Source organism: Grus americana, chromosome Z, assembly GCF_028858705.1.
Source record: "Grus americana isolate bGruAme1 chromosome Z, bGruAme1.mat, whole genome shotgun sequence".
In the NCBI taxonomy this organism is placed as follows: Eukaryota; Metazoa; Chordata; class Aves; order Gruiformes; family Gruidae; genus Grus; species Grus americana.
This window is the reverse complement of record NC_072891.1, coordinates 50,191,792-50,213,331: the sequence shown is the minus strand read 5'-3', so window position 1 is coordinate 50,213,331 and position 21,540 is coordinate 50,191,792. Positions and strand designations below refer to the sequence as shown.

The window sequence follows — 21,540 nt, the reverse complement described above, 5'->3', positions numbered from 1 at the left end:
TTCGCAGTCGCCATTTAGGCAGCAGCGCCAGCGGAGGCTGGAGTCAGTCCATCCGTAAAAGCATAAAAGAAAGAGAGAGGCTGCGATCAAGCAACAAAAGCATTATCCACGGCCCAGGCACTGGGGAGAGAGCGGGCTCCGGGGAGCGGAGCCGCCGGAGCGCCCAGCCTCCCCGCACACCGCCGGCAGCAGCCGGGGAAGGCAGCAGGCGACGGAGCTGCAGCCCCCTTGATTAAGACAAGGGGCTCCTTTCTGGTGGACGAATCCCAGGTCAGAGAGGGTGAAACAGCTGGTGTGATGACAGGCAGAAACTGAAGAGCATTTGGAGCTTTCTGTCTCTACACAGGTAAATGTTTTTCCATTGTTTTTCTGCTTCACTCCGGACAATGAACATAGTTTTGCATTGACATTAGAGGTCTTTATTTCCTTTGGCCAAAATCCACAGTCCTCACTCAGGCAAAATTTCCACTGAAGTCAATAGAGTTTTGCATGAGTTATGACTGCAAGATTTGATCTAAGCGTGTATCTTATGTAGAGAACGTGGCATGCTGTAATGTGGGGTTGACAAGGAAGCCAGAAGCTGGTCATACGCATACTGAGCAGTTGAACAACATAATTCTTCTGTGTGCTGGTATGCTGCTAATGACTTCATAACCTTTTTTTTAAACTGTCTTTCATTAAAACTTGGTGTCCTGAATTTTGCCCTAGTTTATACCGCTGCCGTGACAGTGGTTTGAGTAGAGATTAATTTTTTTAAAATGAAAGCTACGTTTTAACTTATGTGATGAAAGAATACAAAAATGTTGAGTCTGAGTAAAATAACACCAGGTGTTGCTTTCTTTGAAACAAATACAACTTTGCAGCATTCCATTGACAGGCAGACCATATTTTATTTGTTCAGTAGATTGTGCCTCTCAATTGAATGAAAGAAAATAAATCATGAAAGGCCATTCTCAAGTGTCTGCAAGTGACTGAATTCACGTTTGATAATACTTCCTCTCTTGCTGTGTTCCCCATAAAATGTGGGTTGCTCTGAATGCTGCAGCACTCAGTCACAGCTGGGTGAGCCCAGAATGGAGCAACAAGATTTGATGTATTTTATTTTTAAAACATTTTTGGAATGTCTTATTTTCGTTGAGTACCTAGTCATACATGAATACATACATGCCTGTATATAAATGCACACACGTATAGGTATGTAATGTGTGCATCTCCATACCTTTCCATGTAAATGAAGTTGTTGTGACTGACTGCTGTTATACCGTTGCCAGGGTTTACAGTTTACTGTATCCAGAATGTTTGTAGGTCTCACAATTTTTAATTCTGGGTCAGAAGGCTGTTTTGGCTTCCCCTTCCCACCCACCCCCTTCCCCCCCCCCCCCCCTTTAACTTTTCTCACTAATGGACTTCACTCCTGTTCAGGAGCTGCCCCGGGGGTCCAGCTGTGCTTACTAAATGCAGTAGTGCCCAATTCTCAGAGAATGGCATCCGTGACATCGTGCAGGGGCTATGAAATGTGGTAACCCTCCAGGTTTCATGCTCTCTCTTGCGCTGCACACCACATTTTTGAGGCTTTTGCCTGAAGAACTGTCCAAACATGGAACAGGTTCAAATACACAGCTGCACATCACTGGTCCCATGGAACTGGGGGAACGATTGCGATGTACAGCTATTTATCTTCATCCCTGGGAAGACAGAAGAACAAATGGGTATATATGGGCTGTGAATACACTTAGGCTGGAAGGTTTCAAACCATTAGAGCACCAAAGCTCTGAAATTACCTTCTCAGTGAAGTAATAGAAAGAAAAGGCTCTAAATGCCTTTCAGTTGAAGGTTGATGGAAGTGATTATGTGAAATGGTTGCTTGCAATGGCAAAGAATTGGATTTAATAATCCAGAAGGTCTCTTTCACTACTAAATACCATTCTTCCTTTTCATTGGAAGTTGCCTGCATTAAAAAGTTTCTTTGCAAATGGGTCAAGGTCTTTGGAAACACAGTTTTCCATACATCTCACATCAGAGCCGAACGAAAGCCTATTTCTCTTCTAGGTTGTGCTGCACTGTTGTTTACACCAGCAGACACATAAGCCCTGATAGTCATCAGGCTGAATAATATCCCCTTCTCATAGTGCAGAGCAGAGCTCTTCAGAAGGTGATTGGAGTTCAGAGGCAAGGCTCCTTCTGGCCAAGTGGTCAAGATTATATTACACCAGCACTGTGGTCTCTTTTGTGCCAACAAAAATAGTGCATAATAACACTACTGATAACGGTGTTCCTAAAGTTGTTACTAGTTCCATTTCTAGCTTCCTTTGAGGATCACCTGATAATTTTCTTTTTGCTAACCAGCACACCTGCCCATGTAAAGATTCCACCATCATGTGTGAAAAAAAGAGACTCACACTTTCATTGAGATGGAGTGTGTACTATTGCCTCAAACTTACCTTATTTTAAAAATCTGCTGGTTCAAAGATGCTCCTACAGAATGACCGCATTCAATTCCATATTCCCTTTTCCTCTACTTCTTTCTCTTTATAACCTGATTCTTTTCTTGTTTTTAATGGTTTTGATTTACATACTACATTGGATTGCTTTCAATTCACAGTGTACCTCAGTAACTATTCTGTAATATACAATAACCTGCGTTTGAAGATTCCAGCTCCCACGCTGCGTGTGACTATCAGGCCATTTGTACGCTTGAACTGAAACAGTATTCACTGTGGGAGGTATGGTTTGTTATCTAGGGCTGATTCCAAATGTTTGTTACTTTCCCCTTATTTCTAGGCCTAATTGAGCAATTATCAGTATTACACAGGGGAATAAAAATGGCCATTTTGTAAAACATGACTACATAATATTAGTAATATTACCTTCCCTTTCAAATGAACAATATTTTTAAATGTACCAGAAAAAAAAAAATTGGAATTTTTTTTCCATTTGTTATTTTTTACTTTCTACCCAAAGCCTTCTAAGTATCAATGAACAGATACTTTCACTGCATTCTTATTGTTGCACTAAATTTAAAATGTACATTCAATTATCTTATCTTACTGCTGAAAAGGCAGTGGACAAGACACACCGAGTGACAATGCAACTGTACATACGAATTGAAAGAGAGCATACTTTATTTTGCCTTTTTGAGAAAACAAATATTTATTGATTTGTTTTCAACCCCAAAATATTGATTACTGTATAATTCTTGAAATGAATATCAAAGGAGGACAAGAGCAAAACGTCCAAAGGGGTATGTTAAGTCTGTGACAAATGCACTTTCCAACTCACACCGAGGTTAGGAGCACCTCTTCTCGAGCAAATAAATGTGAGTTGAATGTTAGATTTCTGTATCTGAGATGAAAATCAGTCTGATTTCTCTGCCTGTGCAGGGCTGGAGTACACTATGGCAGCAAAAAGCAATCACCCTCACCCTGTCTGCAGGTAATGGAATTGGTTTTAGTTGAATCTGAATAAGTGTAATGAAGTTAATACAGCCTTTTAGCATCCTCATTTAAACCACGGTTGTAGAAAAGCAACCATATGAAAAGAGTAAATCTGTTCCTGGGCTGTAGATATTTCCTTCCCAAAATGTCCAGTAGTTCTGATTTAAAATTAATTTGAAGCTAAGAAAAACAGACTTACTCTCTTTTGTTTATTTTTATATTCTTCCTGGAAAATCTAGACTGACAGCTTTTATCTGTTCTGAAAAAATAATTTAAATAATCAAATATTAGCTACCATCAATAGCTAAAATATTGCTGTAAACTCAGATAAAAACCATTAGTTTTCCCAGTTTGTTCACTCATACATTAAAAAGCTACCATGTGTTACTGAGAAAGTATTTTTTAAAATTTAGAATATTTCTTTTATAATTTTGTCTACTGCTACAAGGAAAAGAAACATGAATTGAGAATAAATTACTCTAAAGGCTAAACCTACCTTTCTTACTTCAGAATAGAAAGTACTGAAAGCTGGGGCAGTGATGAAGATTAGTATGAAATTGCTTTTCTGTTTAAAAATAATTTAAAAAATCAGTAAGGAAAGTATTTGGTTTTGTGAAAGTCCTGAGACGCAGATTTGCAAACTAATTCTTAAAGAAAATACACTTTAGAGTAAAAAGAAAAATAAACAAAGTTTTCCCCCAAACCATGTTATGATAAATTGCACATCATAGACAGCGAATAGCTTCTTGTGAATGTTTAGAAACTATCAGAAAGCTGTCATTTCTGTATCATATCCCACAGTTATACTTTAGTTGCTGGTTTTCAACCCCTTCTGATTTGCAGAAAATTTTCAGTTGATGCACAGGCTTTTTACTGGTGCCTGGAAGCATATTGACAATGGTGTTGCATTAGTTAATTGCTTGTCAGGGATCCTTCTGGGTCCTGAAACCCACTGCATTAACCTGTTCACAAGTTATTGCCCAACAAACCAGTTGCAAAATGTATTATATTGGCTGGTGGGGTCTCTGGAGAACTTACCATGCACAGCTAGGGCAGCAAGACAGGTACTGATATTCTCAGTTTAAGCCACATTGTTTTGAATGGGGTATTATTTGGGCTGTAGAAGAGTATCAGAAGTATTCCAGTGGTCAGGATAGCAACCAAGCTACCCTTTCCAGCCCAGCAAGGAAGATTAATGATAGGAGTTATATTCATAAGAATAGGTCAGAAGCCCTTAACCTTTTATAATTCTGTTTCTAGAGAAGATTTGCACCAATTGTCTCAAATTAACATTAAGGAAATTAGGGTTACAGTCGAAAAGAAAAAGGGCCACTGGTCTTTGTACAGTTTCCTCTGCTGTCTGGAAACCAGTCTTGCACGGATGCATGGTTCTTCTGACATTTTTATCATAGATCTCACAACACATGGAATTTAACATCCAAACCCTCGAGAGTGAAAAGATTATCTGCGAAATTTTCCTTCTTTTGTTTGTTTGGTTGGTTGGTGGGTTTTTTTAGTGTTTTGTAGGTTTCTAACTTTCTCCATTCAGGAAAACTTAAAAGTCATACCTTTTTCCATAAGATGCAGAATAAAAAGTCAGCTGTTTTGGCTAGTTGACATCTGGAAAAGCAGTAGCTCACTACAGCATGTAAAGTCATGTAATTGCCAAAAAGAGTATTCTGCTATTAAAAAACAGAGTGGCTGAAAGGTCAGACTGAGTCTCTGATCCTGCATTTATGAGTGACAAATTCCAGTTAATAACCCTACTGCTCTACCCAAAGGCATAATGCCCTACATGTTGAAAGGCGAGCATGCAACATTGTAAGCTGATCTTTTCATCTTTACTCAGGTAAATTAAATCTATTGAAAACTGAGCAAAACCTACAGTATTTGGTCTGTTAAGCTGGGGAGAAAATAAATGTAAATAAAAATATTAGTCCCATAGGGAGCTGAATACAATGCTGTTATATTGACATTTTGATTTCTATGTGTGAATTCAGGAAGTGACAACCAGTAGGACACCTGTCCATCCTGGGTAAACTTAGTGTATTATTGCTGTTTCTGCATGAAAGGAAGGTTTTTTTCATGTGGTAAGTATGTTCAATGATGCTGAATCTTGTTTTATGGTAATGTTTCATTAGTACGTACCTGTTACTCAAGGGTTAGTTCTGAAAGCTCTTGGGCAACAACAGAGCAAATCATTTAAGTGTACTCCTAATTCTAAAGCTCTTTATTGGATCAAGTCCAGCACCTTCTGCATTTTCTGCACCTGAACCGTCAGCAGAGAAGGGAATCAACAGACCCTTCTGCATCCTTCCTTCTTCCGTCACCAGCCTTCTTCAAAAAGCAATGCCACTTTGGTTAAACTTAGTTTCAGAAACTCATGCTACCTATTGCCCCTGTAGAAAATTAATCTAATTCTCTCCCGTTTCTTTTTCCATTTTTTTCTTGCCTAGGAAAACTATTTCTGCCACAATATCTGCTGGCCGTATCTTAGCCCAAGAGCTGGTAAAGATTTTCTTACCGTGACAACCATGTGTTTGGGTTTTTTTGTTTTACCAAGGGATCTCCTCAATATGATAATTTATAGGACATCGAACAATTTTGAAAAGGCATTGTTTTGGAAATGAAATTTGCGATATTGGTGTGATGATAGTATGACAGTTTGCTAAAGTGGAGCGCAACATCTGTGACCACAGAACAGCATAGAGGCTGGATTCTGCCTCCTTTACATATGGATGTTATTAGGACAATATTCTACTTCTGTCTATAGACAACAAAACTGTGACAAATTAATCTGAAAGATTCTTGTCCTGTCTATTAGTCTTCTATGTGAGGCCAGCAGTATGAAGGAAATCTGCAAAATCTCTCAGAGAACCTCTCTGAAAAATCTTTCTAAAATTGATATCCTGGCTTAATAACTAGACTGTATCTGAAGTGTAGCATACGCATTTGTAATGTAGTGAAGAATCTGTCCCAAAATGCAAGAAACACTTTAGCCAACATTGAAAAAATGGAGCAATTTTTATTTTTCTTGCCTTTTCCTTTTTCAGATATTTGAAGGAAAATGCTATGATCACCTGGGCCAAACTCACCTAAAGCACACACTTTGTTTGCTGACATTCTGGTCATGCAGGACAGTTCTAGCTTTCTGCTCTGTCTCAGTCCCATCCAGTTTTGTACAGACTGAGCCACTACTTTCATTCCAGTTAGAAAATTCTAAATGATGAATTTTATATGCAAATTCAAACAATTGAAACATTGTAGAAAGTCTAGCTCTAAACCAGAAACTGTTTCAGTTGAAACAAATTGAATTTGTAGTTTGAATTTTTGCTTCCTTGAGTAAATATCACAACAATGACAACGTGTTAGAGAAAAACAGCAGGTTTATGACATGCAACTTTATTTTTTGTTTCCATAGAAGATGCCTTTTTCTCTGTAACTCAGTCTGGTCTGCTTCCTTCTCACTGATGATACAAAATAGCATTGCTTTTCTCTCAAATTATATATAGTTGAGAACAATTCTCTGTCATTATCTGCCATGGCCTATTATGCCATCCAGTTTTGTATTAACTCTGAAAATAAGTCTGAAACTCCAAAAACCTCTGTTCATTCAGATCTTTTTTTTGGCCACACTTGGTAACTTCTACACGGATCTTAAAGTTAGATTATTAATTTGCTTTCAGTGTCCAATAGTTGAATGCTCTTTGGCCAACATGACTAGTTATATTGAAAATTTCCCATGTCATTTCTAACTGCTGCATCTACCTTGACGTGCCAAAAATTACAGATTTTCTTAATCTTTTCTCCACTGTAAACAGCCTTTATATCACGAGTGTTATATATGCAGACTTCAGAAACAATGTTCAATTAGACCACAATTAAGCCTAGATTAAAACAAAACAAAACAAAAAAACCAAAAAAACAACAAAGAATGTACACAATAACAAAAAAAAAAACATAGAAGAAGAATGTACACAATAATAATAATAAAAAAAAAAACAAAACCAAAAAAACAGAAGAAGAATGTACACAATTTAAGCAGTTTCTTAAGGACTTTGCTGAACTAGTCATGAGAACAGAGCCTGCCTTCCTTTTGACGATAAAGGTGCTTTACATGACACTAACTCAGCTTTCTTTCAGGAAACCAGTATATTAGTGCTTGGCCATTCAGTGCTGGAAATCTTGAAGTAGATTTAATCTTCACTGATCATGCAGTATCACCATTATTTTGAAACACCATTCTTCACCGTCCTCCAGTGTTCACTGAAATCAGCGTTAACATTGGGCAGGATTCAGTGACCAATTGCATAAACTTTGGTCTTTGGAGGGACACCTATCATGAGCTTTTATACTAATGCAAAAACCAAGCTATCACTATGAAACAACAGCAAAACTGGTGCTGGAGTATGAGAAGTTTCTGGAAGCAACTAATTTAACTAATTATCAGCATTTCAGCAGCAGCAGCATAATCATGTTTCCTAAAGCAATAAGATGTTTTTTAGAGAGTTATCATTAGGTGGAACAGCTGTAGGCAAATAATTCTTTTCACGAATAAACCAAGATACTTTCTTCGAACTTCACTGGAGACAGTGAAAAAACCCAGAGAAATCTTAGGTGAAATGGCTTAATGATACCTGGCAGTGCATAAATACCTTGAGCAAAATACAGTAAATTGCTATCTTCAAATCCCACTTCACACTATCATGTGAAAGACTTTTTTGCATTTCAAGAATTCCTGGGGGTTTTTGTAGGTAGAAGGTATAATCCGAAATATCTGACACACCTCCCTATATTTTTGGCTTGTAAAGGAATCTAAAAAATTATAATAATTATGAATAAATAATAATTAGCCTGATATTTGTTATGCAACAATCTCTGGGTAGTATCTGCTGTACAAAAGTATCAGAGATTTAAATTCAAGTGCGAGTAAGTTACCAATATATATATAAACATACTGAAAAAAAGGCATGATGTTGACATAATTTATCAAGCTGAGATTTTGATATGGCAAAGCAAATCCAGGAAGCAGTTTTACTTTAGATGCATCAGATGATAATTTTAATTACCCTTATTAGTACTGTCAATCCATGCATAGCTACTCATGTTTATGTGACTTTGACCAGTTTTCCTCCTATTTTATGTAAACGTGCAAAGCAAAAAGAGGAGGTATTTTGAATGGATACTTACCTGTGGCCAAACCTTTGCTCAAATATCAATGACACAGGCATTAACAGTATGAAAATATTCCTCTCTGTTAACAAAGATGGCAAAACCAATACCTCAATAAAAGCCAAAGCTGACATAAATCAAAAGTGCTACAGCATTTATGCAGCGAAGAAGTCACGATTTATACTAGCTGATCATCAAGAAGCAGACTTTCAAAGACCACTTTGTTCAACATGAGAATAAAAAAAGTGCTTTCCACGTGGACTAGATCCTGATGTTGCAAGAAAAAAGCTGTTTTAACTGTTACCATTTTGTTTTCAAACATGTCGAACTTTTCATTGATTTGAAAAGGCCAAATCAAAGCAAGAAAAAAAAAAAGAAAAAAAAAGAATGAAAGAGTGCGTCTTGTCATAAAAGATTAAGACACTGGAAGTAGGAAAATCCTCCTTCTTTAAGTCCATGTTCATTGGCAGATATGGTGAAAATACTCCCTGAGAAATGCCTGTTTATATACGTAATGGACAGCAAATAAATACTCCTTGCAGAGCTCTCTTTCTGTCTTGCATGTAAATAATGTGTACCTTTTTCACCTTTGATATGGTGAAATGGCCATTAACCTTACAACCGTGCTGAAATCCATCTTATCTGTAACTACATTTGGTATTATTCCTCGCCTTGCACCTTGTATCTTTGCATAGTGGTGTCATCACTGCATAGCCTGATGGACTGTTAATTTAAATGGATGCAAGCTTTTGAACTAAATGCATTGCTTGTACTTTATTGGATTTTCATCATAATAATGACAATATAAACAGGGACATCTCCTTAGACTTAAAAAAAAAATAAAAGTCAGTAACTTAGATGAGATGATTTTACCTGAGGAAAAAGAGCTTTCAGGAAATTAATACACAGCATCTCACAATTGCTGTATTGCATAGCAGACTGGCATCTCAGTAGCACATCATAAAACCTCAAGAACTGGATTAGTAAAGATGCCATCAAAGCCTCTGGCTCCAGACAGCAAAGGTAGTATCAGGTTGGTTTTTTAAATGAATGCTACTCTAAAAGATACCATCTAGCCAAAAAATTTCAAAGAAATTTGCAACCTGTGACATTTCATGGAAGTCTAACAATGCAAACATGATGAAAATCTTTTGCAATCAAACCAAAACTTTGGAAAGATGAGAGAGAGAGCAATTTTTTCTCTACCTACTTTCAAGGTATAGAAACTGGAAGCACTCACCAGTTGTGAGATTCTAATCTCATGTTACTGTAAGGGTAAGTATTCAAGTAGATGAATTTTCAGAGGTTATTTTTCATCCTCTTTATACCTTTTGCCAGTTATTGCGTATGTTATTCATAGCTTAAATGCAAACATAAAAGAGGCAAGTCATAAATACAATTGACAGAAAAGTTAGATCATAAAAACCTATTAAAAATAGAACATAACTATGGAGATCCACTGGCTAAATACAGGATCAGTGACATCGATTTAGTAAATGCTAACACACCCACATGTAATTAGTCACCCAAAGAACATTAAGAGTTTTAACTATCAAGTGCATAATCCATAATGTGAGGTACTTTGTTTAGACATTTTAAATGCATATTTTTGTTATCACTATCTAAGAAAATAACTGTATCCTCCTGTCAGAACAACCCTTCAGTTCTTTTACCTGGCACGTCAGAAACAGCGAGGGAAAGAACACAGACAGCGTAAAGGTCTGTAGTTGAGTTTGAAGTGGGGGCAGCCTTTTGTCCGAGTGAACAGCCCATCAAGCCCACCCACAGCAGCTGAGCTAGAGCGACTCGAGCCTTGTGCCAGCAGAGCATCCGCGGAAAACAGAGCTGTCAGCAGAGGTATATGGAGACTCACTAACTTGCCGAACTTTGCAACCAAACAAATAAAAAATGAAGGGTATGGATGTATGTTGTGAAAAGTGCTTTGCCTTTTTAAGTGAAGATAGTTTTGTTAAACTGACACTTCAGAGGATGATAGTAAATTTTCACTGATATAGTTTGTGAAAGTAGCAAAGGCAGCAAATGAGGCTTTATTACACACAAACTCAAGGATAAGTCAGTTCTAAAGTGTAAAAAGCAACTGCTATTTTCTATGTGCAGATTATTAAGGTGCACAAGTCCATGGGACCTGATGAGATACATCTGTGGGTCTTGAGGGAACTGGCGGATGAAGTGGCCAGGCCACTCGCCATCATATTTGAGAAGTCCTGGCAGTCTGGCGAAGTTCCCGCCAACTGGAAAAGGGGAGACATAACTCCCATTTTTAAGAAGGGTAAAAAGGAAGACCCAGGGACCTACAGGCCAGTCAGTCTCACCTCTGTGCCTGGCAAGATCATGGAACAGATCCTCCTGGAGACTATGCTCAGGCACATGGAAGATAAGGAGGTGATTTGTGACAGCCAACACGGCTTTACTAGGGGCAAATCGTGCCTGACAAACTTGGTGGCCTTCTATGATGGGGCTGCAGTGTTGGCGGATAAGGGAAGGGCAGCAGACATCATCTACCTGGACTTGTGCAAGGCATTTGACACTGTCCCGCACGACATCCTTGTCTCTAAATTGGAGAGACATGGATTCGATGGATGGACCACACGGTGGATAAGGAATTGGCTGGGTGGTCGCACTCAGAGAGTTGTGGTCAACAGCTCAATGTCCAAGTGGAGAACGGTGACGAGTGGCATTCCTCAGAGGTCGGTACTGGGACAGGCACTGTTCAACATCTTTGTCAGTGACATGGACAGTGGGATCGAGTTCACCCTCAGCAAGTTTGCCAATGACTCCAAGCTGTGTGGCGTGGTCGACACGCTGGAAGGAGGGGATGCCATCCAGAGGGACCTTGACAGGCTGGAGAGGTGGGCCTGTGCGAACCACATGAAGGTCAACAAGGCCAAGTGCAAGGTCCTGCATGTGGGTCAGCGCAATCCCAAGCACTACTACAGGCTGGGCAGAGAATGGATTGAAAGCAGCCCCGAGGAGAAGGACTTGGGGGGTATTGATTGATTGATGAGAAGCTCAACATGAGCAGGCAGTGTGTGCTCGCAGCCCAGAAAGCCAACCATGTCCTGGGCTGCATCAAAAGAGGTGTGACCAGCAGGTTGAGGGAGGTGATCCTGCCCCTCTACTCCGCTCTTGTGAGATCCCACCTGGAGTACTGCGTCCAGCTCTGGGGGCCCCAGTACAGGAGAGACATGGAGCTGTTGGAGTGAGTCCAGAGAAGGGCCACGAAGTTGATCAGAGGGCTGGAGCACCTCTCCTATGAGGACAGGCTGAGAAAGTTGGGGTTGTTCAGCCTGGAGAAGAGAAGGCTCCGGGGAGATCTAATTGTGGCCTTCCAGTACCTGAAGGGGCCTACAGGAAAGATGGTGAGGGACTGTTTCAAAGGGAATGTAGTGACAGGACAAGGGGTAATGGGTTCAAGCTGAAGGAGGGTCGATTTAGATTAGATTTTAGAAAGAAATTCTTCACTGTTAGAGTGGTGAGGCACTGGAACAGGTTGCCCAGAGAAGCTGTGGATGCCCCATCCCTGGAAGTGTTCAAGGCCAGGTTGGATGGGGATTTGGGGAATGTGGTCTAGTGGAGGGTGTCCCTGCTCATGGCAGGGGGGTTGGAACTAGATGATCTTTGAGGTCCCTTCCAACCCAAACCATTCTATGATTCTATGATTCTATGATAAAACACGTTCTCAAAGTATGAATCAGAGAGGATATTGTACATCTTGAAAAGTCAGACTTCTTTCAAGTCTATTTTTCCATACCCACATTGGCCAGAATATTGAAAGCTGATGAAACAATCTGGCACTTTATTTTGTCCTGTTGTGTGTTTTAGTTAATGTATTTTAAGACAAAGAAAAATCTATACGCTAATAGGACAGTATGAAAAACATTAACAAATGCACAACTGGGTGCAAGTGCACCACAGTCACACAAAATGATTTTCACTGCAGGAGAATTCCTGACCAGATCCACACAGAGAATACAACCACATGGTAAGAAGTATTTAGGGAAGCCTTTCTTGGGTGCGATCAAAAAGACTTGCATGAGCTTTTTTGTTTTGTTTGCTCCCAGCTCCTGAGCAGGACAAAAAATAAAGCAAGCTGTATTGTTTATCTTGGTGAAGCTGAGGTTCTTTAGGACCTGCATGTGGGACAGACTAAACAGCAACTGAGGTTGCTGCTCCTTTGCAGCAATCCAGGCTGGGGAGCAACTCTGTGGAGAAGACTGTGGGACCATGGTGGGCAGCAAGCTGGGCATGGCCAGCAGCGGCCCTGGCTGCAATGAAGACCCACCATGTCCTGGGCTGCATGCACAGGAGCATGGCCAGTCGGTCGAGGGAGGTGATAATCCCCCTCTGCTCAGCACTCGTGAGACAACAGCTATGTAGTTTGTCCGGTTTTGGCACCCCCGGTAGAGGAAACACATCAATAACTGGAGCAGGTTTAGATGGGGGCACTGAGGGCACCGAGGTGTCCAGGGCTGCAGCACTGTCCTGCCCTGCAGGCTGGGGGACCAGGGCTGGCTCAGCCTGGAGAAGGCACAGTTTGGGGGGGGGGGCAAACAGCAGCCCCCTAAAACCTACAGGAAAGCCATCGAGAAGATGGAGCCAAACTCTTCATAGCAATGGATGGTGTGAGGGGACACAACAGGTATGAGTTGAAACAGAAATAGTTCAGACAGGATATAAGGGAGAGAAAATCATACTGAGGGTAATTTAGCAGGGAAGCAGGTTGAGAGAGGCTGTGGGAAATGCTGGAGGTTTTTGAACCCTGACAGGACAGAACAACCTTGTCTGGTCTCATGGCAGACCCTGCTGTGACCAGAGACGACCTCAGGTTCCTTCCAGCCTGACTTACCCTGTGATTCTATGGTGATTTCTAAAGACAGTCTGCAAAACTGCCCTAAGCAATAGGTGTGCTTTTCTTACCACTGTAAAGTTTTCCGATTGTCTAATGTGAAACTCTTATGCAATTGTATTGGGTTTGCATGGCAAGCTTTTGGTAGGAGGGAGTGCTACAGGGGTGGCTTCTGCGAGAAGCTGCCGGAAGCTTCCCCCATGTCTGACAGAGCCAATGCCAGCCGGCTCCAGGATGGACCCGCTGCTGGCCAAGGCTGAGCTAATCAAGGACAATGGCAGCGCCTCTGGGATAACTTATTTAAGATGAGGAAAAGTTGCTGTGCATCAGCAGCCAGAGAGAGGAGTGAGAAGATGTGAGAGGAACAGCTCTGCAGACACCAAGGTCAGTGCAGAAGGAGGGGGAGGAGGTGCTCCAGGCGCCGGAGCAGAGATCCCCCTGCACCCCCTGGAGAAGACCATGGTGAGGCAGGCTGTCCCCCTGCAGCCCATGGAGGAAGGATGAGGGGGAGCAGAGATTCCCCTGCAGTCTGTGGAGGACCCCACGCCGGAGCAGGTGGATGCTTGAAGTTGAGCCCGGGAAGAGGGGGGGGGGGGGGGGGGCGTGTTTTTAAGATGTGGGGTTTTTTCTCATCACTCTACTCTGATTTGATTGGTAATAAATTAAATTAATTTCCCCAGTCAAGTCTGTTCTGCCCATGACAGTAACTGGTGAGTGATCTCTCCCTGCCCTTATCTCCACCCACGAGCCTTTCATTATATTTTCTCTCCCCTGTGCAGCTGAGGAGGGCAGTGATAGAGCGGCTTTGGGGGGCACCTGCCCTCCAGCCGGGGTCAACCCACCACAACAATGTAAGCCCATTAATTCTGGGTTTTTTCCACTACAGATGTACACTCTCCCTCTTTGCAACAACTTGCTATGTATTTGAAGACTGTTAGCATGCCATTTCAGGTTCCCGTAGAAATTTTTCAGATGCTTAATATTTCATGCCATTAAGTGCCACATTTCAATTTGTCCTAACTTTTGCACAATGATATGTGCCAGTTTTCCTGGAGATTTCCAAGTATGCTTAAAGCATGAAGTTTAATATAGCAGGAGTACACTCAGCTAGCTTTTAAATTTTATTTCTGTACTCCGTATTTCACTGATTTGCATAATGAAAATTTTCATAGTGCATTTTTTCTCATGATCCCATAGTTCTTAGGCCACGCATTATCTGATTGTAAAATGCTTAAGCCGCTTCTGAGGTGAAATAGACATGTTTTTCTCCCTTGCCGTTTTGCTCACAAAAATTATTAAACTATAATTCTTATGGTAGCTCATTCTGTGCAGTCACCCATGACTCTAAGCTCTACAACTGTTTTGAATTTGCATGTTTGCAGCTCTTAGGTACAGGTTTATTCTCAGTGAAACAGTGTCCTGCTAGATTCCTGTGTTCTCATTTCTTGCTATCCGCTTTAGGTTTTTTTGTCTTCTCAACTGCGTGAGCTGCTTGCCCATTTTCCTTGTTCCTCAGAGGGTTTTCCCTTTTATATAAACACATACATCAGTGTTTTCTGAAACTACTCGTCTTTCCGTCCCTTGAATACTGCTGTCAGAGAGAAACAATTTTGCTTCAGTGCCTCAGGATGAACACTCTTATTTATCAGTCTTGTCCTATATTTAAACAGGTATCTGAGAGTGACAGTGACTGCAGCGTAGGAGCGATGGAAGGGGTGAGGCTGCATTCTGCCTGAAGCCAGGCTGGATAGGCAGGCCTGCGACAGCTCTCCACTTTGCCTCAGGATCAGCATCCCCAGTTAACTGCATGGGTTATTCTGCCTACGGTGTGGCAGATGAGGAAGTACAACTCCTTTGTCCAACACATTATGTAAAGACAGATGTTTTCAGCTTACTTAGACGTTAGAATTAGGACAGAATAGGATGCCCTGGACAAGAAGGATAACAAAATCAGAGTATGCTTGAACAGCAAAATGAAGACATTAGTGAAGCACGGGTAACCGTAGCTTTAATCTAATTGGTACAGGCAGCAACAGCATTGAAGATGCAGAAGTACAAAATTCAGTGTGGGCTGGCAACTGGGATAAGGTCATGGGGCATCCACTCACATCTATACCTCTACAGGATCACTTCTATTCTCCCTGCGCTAGACAGGTAAAGAATAACTTAAAATCCTGCCCCACAATGCAATCACTCCTGCTGCTGCAATGAAGAAATAGCTTGAAGGCTTTCCTTATTGAGTAAGAAATCCCTTTGGGTTGTTCTGGATTAGCTGCTACCCAGGCAACATTACAACATGCAATTCAGTCACCTGGCACCATTAGGGCACTTGGACAAGGTTCCCTATTAAATTAGTCCATTTTCCTAAGAACAAACATAGATGCAGCAAATTTTGTGGTTTGTTCCACACGTACTTTTTATATATCTAGTTTTGATCTGAAAAGTAACAAAGACTGTCTTCAACTTCTGGGGTTCAGTTTTTTAGTGTTTAATTGCTTAAATTTCACTAAATATAAAAAGAGACTTATGTGTGCTGCGTACCTGATGAGCTGCTACTGATGAGAGAACAAATCCATCTTAATGTTTGTTTCAATGAATTCTAAAACAACTACAGCTTGCAACCCTGTGAAACCTCTACCGTTTCTGTTATTTAATAATGATGACAATTTTTGTGGCCCTGCTGTTTACAGACAGGTTTTGTCAAGGGGAACTGACTTCAGGGATCACAGAGTTTTGTCACCTTTGACATATGCATCTGCCAACCTTGACAACATAAGCCACTTTTACAAACATTGTGAAGACGCCTGCATAACCTTTCTGATAAGTGTAGCATGTTTCCAGTCAAATGTCATCTGCTGTTAAATAAAGAATAGAATGAAAAGGCAGACTAAACATGAAGTATCTCCGTTTACCAAAATGTGCTCTTTGACCTGAAATGCAAGTGGAAAGACACATTGAAGTGGGGCACACGCTCCCAGAGTTAGAAACAAAGCATACTTGGTGCTATTGCTGAATAAGCTACAAATATGTCTTAGATGTCACTCAGGAGTGTTGTCCAGTTGTGGTGGAGATAAATTCCCTAACTACTGAAGAGATGGCATGTTTAGAATAACTGACTGTCATACACGTGTATACCGGTGCGTTTCAGCAGTGACTGGGGAGGAGACTTGTTTTAGAGACAGCAGAGTAATTCAGTTGCTACAATTTGTTTGGGCCTGGAACCTTGCTGAAATACCATTTCCCAAATGCAAATTTTTATTTCTGGGGATATTAGTCCAGAAGGAAGAATACTGAAACTCACAATGTTAAATTAACTTAAGTCATGAAGTGATGAAGATGGTCTTTTGTTGCCATTTGCTGGATTGCAAATATTAAATTTACTATTGAAATAAATCATTCTGTAACCCACTGCAAGTCTTCTTAAATTATTACAACTAGTATGCCATCACTTATATCACATTTTTTTCTCTCATCGGGAAAGATACCACAAAGTGTGCTCTGGACATGTACCTGTATTAATGTCTGCCTTGTTGTTTTTGTCGTTTTCTTTCCTAGACTTTTCCCCCTAGCTGAACAACAGACACACCAAGAAACATGCCTGAGCAAAGCAATGATTACAGGGTTGTTGTGTTTGGAGCTGGAGGAGTAGGCAAAAGTTCTTTGGTCTTGAGATTTGTGAAGGGCACTTTCAGAGAGAGCTACATCCCTACCATTGAAGACACCTATCGGCAGGTGATAAGCTGTGATAAGAGCATATGCACTTTGCAGATAACTGACACTACAGGGAGCCATCAGTTTCCAGCCATGCAACGTCTTTCTATTTCTAAAGGACATGCTTTCATTTTGGTTTACTCTATCACCAGCCGACAGTCCTTGGAGGAACTCAAACCGATCTATGAACAAATATGTCAGATTAAAGGAGACGTAGAAAACATTCCAATAATGCTGGTGGGGAACAAAAATGATGAGAACCAAAATCGAGAGGTGGACAGCAGCGAAGGAGAAGCCATGGCTAAGAAGTGGAAATGTGCCTTCATGGAGACCTCTGCCAAGCTGAACCACAATGTGAAAGAGTTATTCCAAGAATTGCTAAACTTGGAGAAACGCAGGACTGTGAGTTTACAGATCGATGGCAAAAAAAGCAAGCAGCAGAAAAGGAAAGAGAAGCTGAAAGGCAAATGTGTGGTGATGTGAAATTACACTGTCCAAAGTCAGTCATGCAGTCTCATCTGTCTGGTAATACTCATGTAAAACCTATAGACAGCAAACAACCATGCAAGACCCTATTCATTAGTACCTGTTTCAAAAGAAATATTTGGAAGTTGAAAAAAATGAGTTACTGTGGTTGCTATGAAAAAAGCCAACAATTAGAAAATTATGTACTCTAGCTATCAGTGAAAAAAATCAGGAAAAAAGAAAGATGGGCCGGGGTATCTAATTTTGTAATTTACAGAAGAAACGAAATTTCATCATTAGCATAATGTGAAAAATTTTGGAAAGTCAATTTCATATTATTTACGTTTGCACATAACTGCTAGAGAAGACAATGTATAATGTTAGAAGAAAAACAAAGAAATGGCCGTGAAGAAACCTAGAACATATAAATGCATGCTGGATGGCATTATTGCATCCGTTAAGAATGCTGTGGACAAGTAATTCATCGCAATTTTCATTACTGACTGGTGGGGCAGCGTGCATAAAGGTAGTCTCAGATTTGCCAAATAAATGAACTATTCCACACTGAAAGGAACTGCGGGGGCAGCACAATTAAAAGGAACAGATATTCTCTATCCCCCAGCATGAGATTTCTTTCTAGTATGATGTAGTGTTTGAACTGAAGGATGAGCAAAAGCCACTCCCTGTAGGAGAGACATAGATCATCTCCTTTTCTGGACCCATCGCTCCAAGAATGACCTGTGCTTCTGGCCCCAGTATATTCCAGAAGAGCAGATGTTTGCCTGTGGAGAACATCAGATTGTATAAAAATGGTGTACATACACAAACAGAAAGCTTCCCCAGGGAGGGCTGGCTGGGGAGTCCCCTACAAAAGCCTCTGTGGGAAAGGCTCAGTTCAAATGCTGCTGATGGTTAAGTGAACACACGATGTGTGATTAGTGAATGAACGGAAAGTCTATTGAACTGGTGGTACCCTTGGAGAGGTGTTGGTGTAGCATACAAAGCTTTTATTCAAACTGCTAGATTAGCTGAGTGAAACTTATTTGCATTACTATAGTCCAATTAGAATGGGTTTGCATTCATGCACTACTAGATCCATTGCCTTTATATTGTCTGAAGGGTTTTGTATTTACCATTTAAACTCATGATTTGAACTGCTGTGACTATTTATAGAACCAAATCCTATATCTGGAGTTGGAGCACACAAGAGTCTCTTAAGAGAAGATTTGCTGGGATAAGTACTACAGGATTTGGCATATTAAGAGCTGAAGTCAGTACTTTGTTATAATGCAATACAAAGTTCAGAATAGAAAAAAAAGTGGTTTAAACCACTCCGTCAGGGGAAACTGCTCTTCTCAAAACCTTTGGAAGAGGAAAAACTGTACGAAATGTGTGCTTTTCTGGATCTCTCTCTAAAGGTTTTTTAAAAAACTCATAGAAATGAGTAAAGTATGTATCCTACTGATAACAAAGACCATCTAAGCTAGAAGAAGCACATACATTTTTTAAAGGACACATGAAAATTGTAGAAGCTACAGTACTAGTAATATTAGTATGCATGCTGTTGCATTATAATTATCTTCTAGGAGCTGTTCAAATGCAGTATTTGCATTAAAAATTGTTACCTTGTTCCTCTTGGAGTTGTTGCTTGCTTACTTTCCACCTTTAAAGCAAAAGTGCAGACATATCACAGGTAGAGTGATAGCGTACATTTCTTTGAGCAAGAATTGCTATTGGAACTGTCTAGAAAGGAGCACAACTTTTGTCATTCACTCAGAAGAAATTCTGGTACCATTAAAATCAAGGGTAAAACTCCCACTGATTTCAAAGAAGACAGAATTTTGCGTGTTTACTTCATTGCGTTAGAAAATTGGAGAGGGCGTGAAAAAAAGGTAAAGCTTTTCCTTAACAATAAGTTCCTGGCTCTTGCACGATGCTGCTTCTCCATAAATCTCAAAGCATTCTACAAAATGGACTGCATCATTATCTTAACTGCTCAGGCGGTGAAACCAAGGCACGAAGAGAGGAAGCGTCAGCACATCGGCTACCCGGCAGGCCAGTGGCGGGCCCAGGAACGAAAGCAGATCTCCTCAGTGCCACTCCCATGCTCACTCTGCGTTTGGTCAGGCTGTCTCTTCACGTTCTTAAATAGTTTCTAGAACACATAAAGAAACCTGGTACGGCTTATACAGCTAAAACGCATCTTTTTCTGGTCAGTTTGTCAATAGATCAATCAGTATTTCCAGATCAGGCATGCGAAACATTTAAAACCACTACGTTTAGTAAGACTTTTATAAATGTTTATACATCTACTCTGTTTGTAAGCAAATGCCTGACGATACTCATCTTCACAGCATTGGATTCCGCTAATGAAACTGGAAAATCAAAAGAATGATCACACTTAAGGAGTAACGAGTCACATACAGAGGTCAGCAGTACAGACATCTCCCACTGATGCTAACACGCCGGTGCCAAAGGTCGTCATGCATGGCACGTGCCTAAGCAGCCAGCATGGAATAATGATAGAAACTCAAAGAAAAAAAGGCCATATAAAGACAAGGGTCCTTTTAACATTATTACTTTAACTGGAGGAATTATTTACATAGAAAAGAATCTTTTAGATGTAAAATATAGGGGATCTAAATTACTCAAACTGTTATGACTGCAAGGATATTACAGGCCGAAATTCGGCCCTGGACTTCTTTTTTGAATGTGCCTCATAGCAAGAAAAGAGTAATTGTAGGGAAAGGTGGAAATAAAACAAGTAGCTGCCGGTTGTTAGGCTTGAGGACCATTTCCTTTAATTCCCACTTGATTCCTCACCTGCTACGTAATAAGCAATGAATTATTTCATGGACTTGCAAGGCCAGTATGGAAGCAATATTACTCATGGACCACAGACTCAAAACCCCCCATATTTTATACCCTTGCATTGTCACCCTAGTTTATACTACTAGATTTTACATATCTTACATACTTGTGAGCCGGTTTAAAATATTTTTTTTGCTATTACTTATACATTTTATTTTTTTTAATACAGGAAAAAACTGTAAGGTAAATAAAGAAAATATATAGCTTTATTATATTTTGTGTTTTATTTGGGAATGTGTTATCAGTATAATAAACTCTTTAAAATATATAAAAAAAATATGATGTATTTAAAACACGTAAGATCTACAGTGAATTTTAGCACCCAGAAAACATGATCTAGACAAAATGACTCTTTGCAACGCATGACTTTTATATGTATATATGAAATATTAAGCTATATAGTTATCATGAAAATGTGTTGTTGCAATTTCATTAGCTAATATTTTATTCAAAAACTCTGGTTATGAAGTCATTTGTGCCTACAAGTTTCTATGTTTCTGCTGATGTTCTGAACATACAAAATAAAGTTTTGAATGGAAACACAAGTTTGGAAGAAGCCTTGTTGGTGCCTGCATTGTGTTTGTTTCATAAGCATATTGAGTATGTATTTTTTAAAAGTTGTAAAGGCAATTGTCTAAATCAAAATAGATTATTACATGTTAGGCAGTGCCTGAAGTCTTCAGCTATACAAATCAGACTCTTGAAAAGTACTGAGAGAACCGGAGCAGTATTATCTAATATTTACCTTTCTTTTATTATACTTTGGCAAACACCTACACTTTCAAAGCAATCTACTTTCATAAAACACAGAGTATCAGTGGGTGTTCCTTTTGGCCATCAAAAAGCAAAATAGTTCTGGAAGGTAGTCTATATTTTATTATTTACCTTAAAATAATGACAGATAAACTTGGTGCTTGTGCAAAATTGAAACCTACATTATGGATCCTGCTATTCCTCCTCATTTCTACCATCTCCTGATGTTTTTGCAAAATTTCCTAGTACTGCATATTATATTACCAC

General features: G+C 40.0%; 1 protein-coding gene across 1 annotated transcript; it reads left to right on the top strand.

Annotated features, from left to right (window-relative positions):
• The first annotated feature begins 27 nt into the window (after positions 1 to 27).
• DIRAS2 (DIRAS family GTPase 2) lies at positions 28 to 21,048 on the top strand. Its single transcript, XM_054810941.1, has 2 exons — positions 28 to 346; positions 17,029 to 21,048. Exon 2 carries the CDS (start codon positions 17,068 to 17,070, stop codon positions 17,665 to 17,667), a length of 600 nt encoding a protein of 199 aa, XP_054666916.1. The 5' UTR covers positions 28 to 346; positions 17,029 to 17,067; the 3' UTR covers positions 17,668 to 21,048.
• The last annotated feature ends 492 nt before the right edge of the window (positions 21,049 to 21,540 follow it).

Bases quoted from the DNA above. Each gene is read 5' to 3' on its own strand.
- DIRAS2 (XM_054810941.1), top strand. From the start codon at position 17,068: ATGCCTGAGCAAAGCAATGATTACAGGGTTGTTGTGTTTGGAGCTGGA.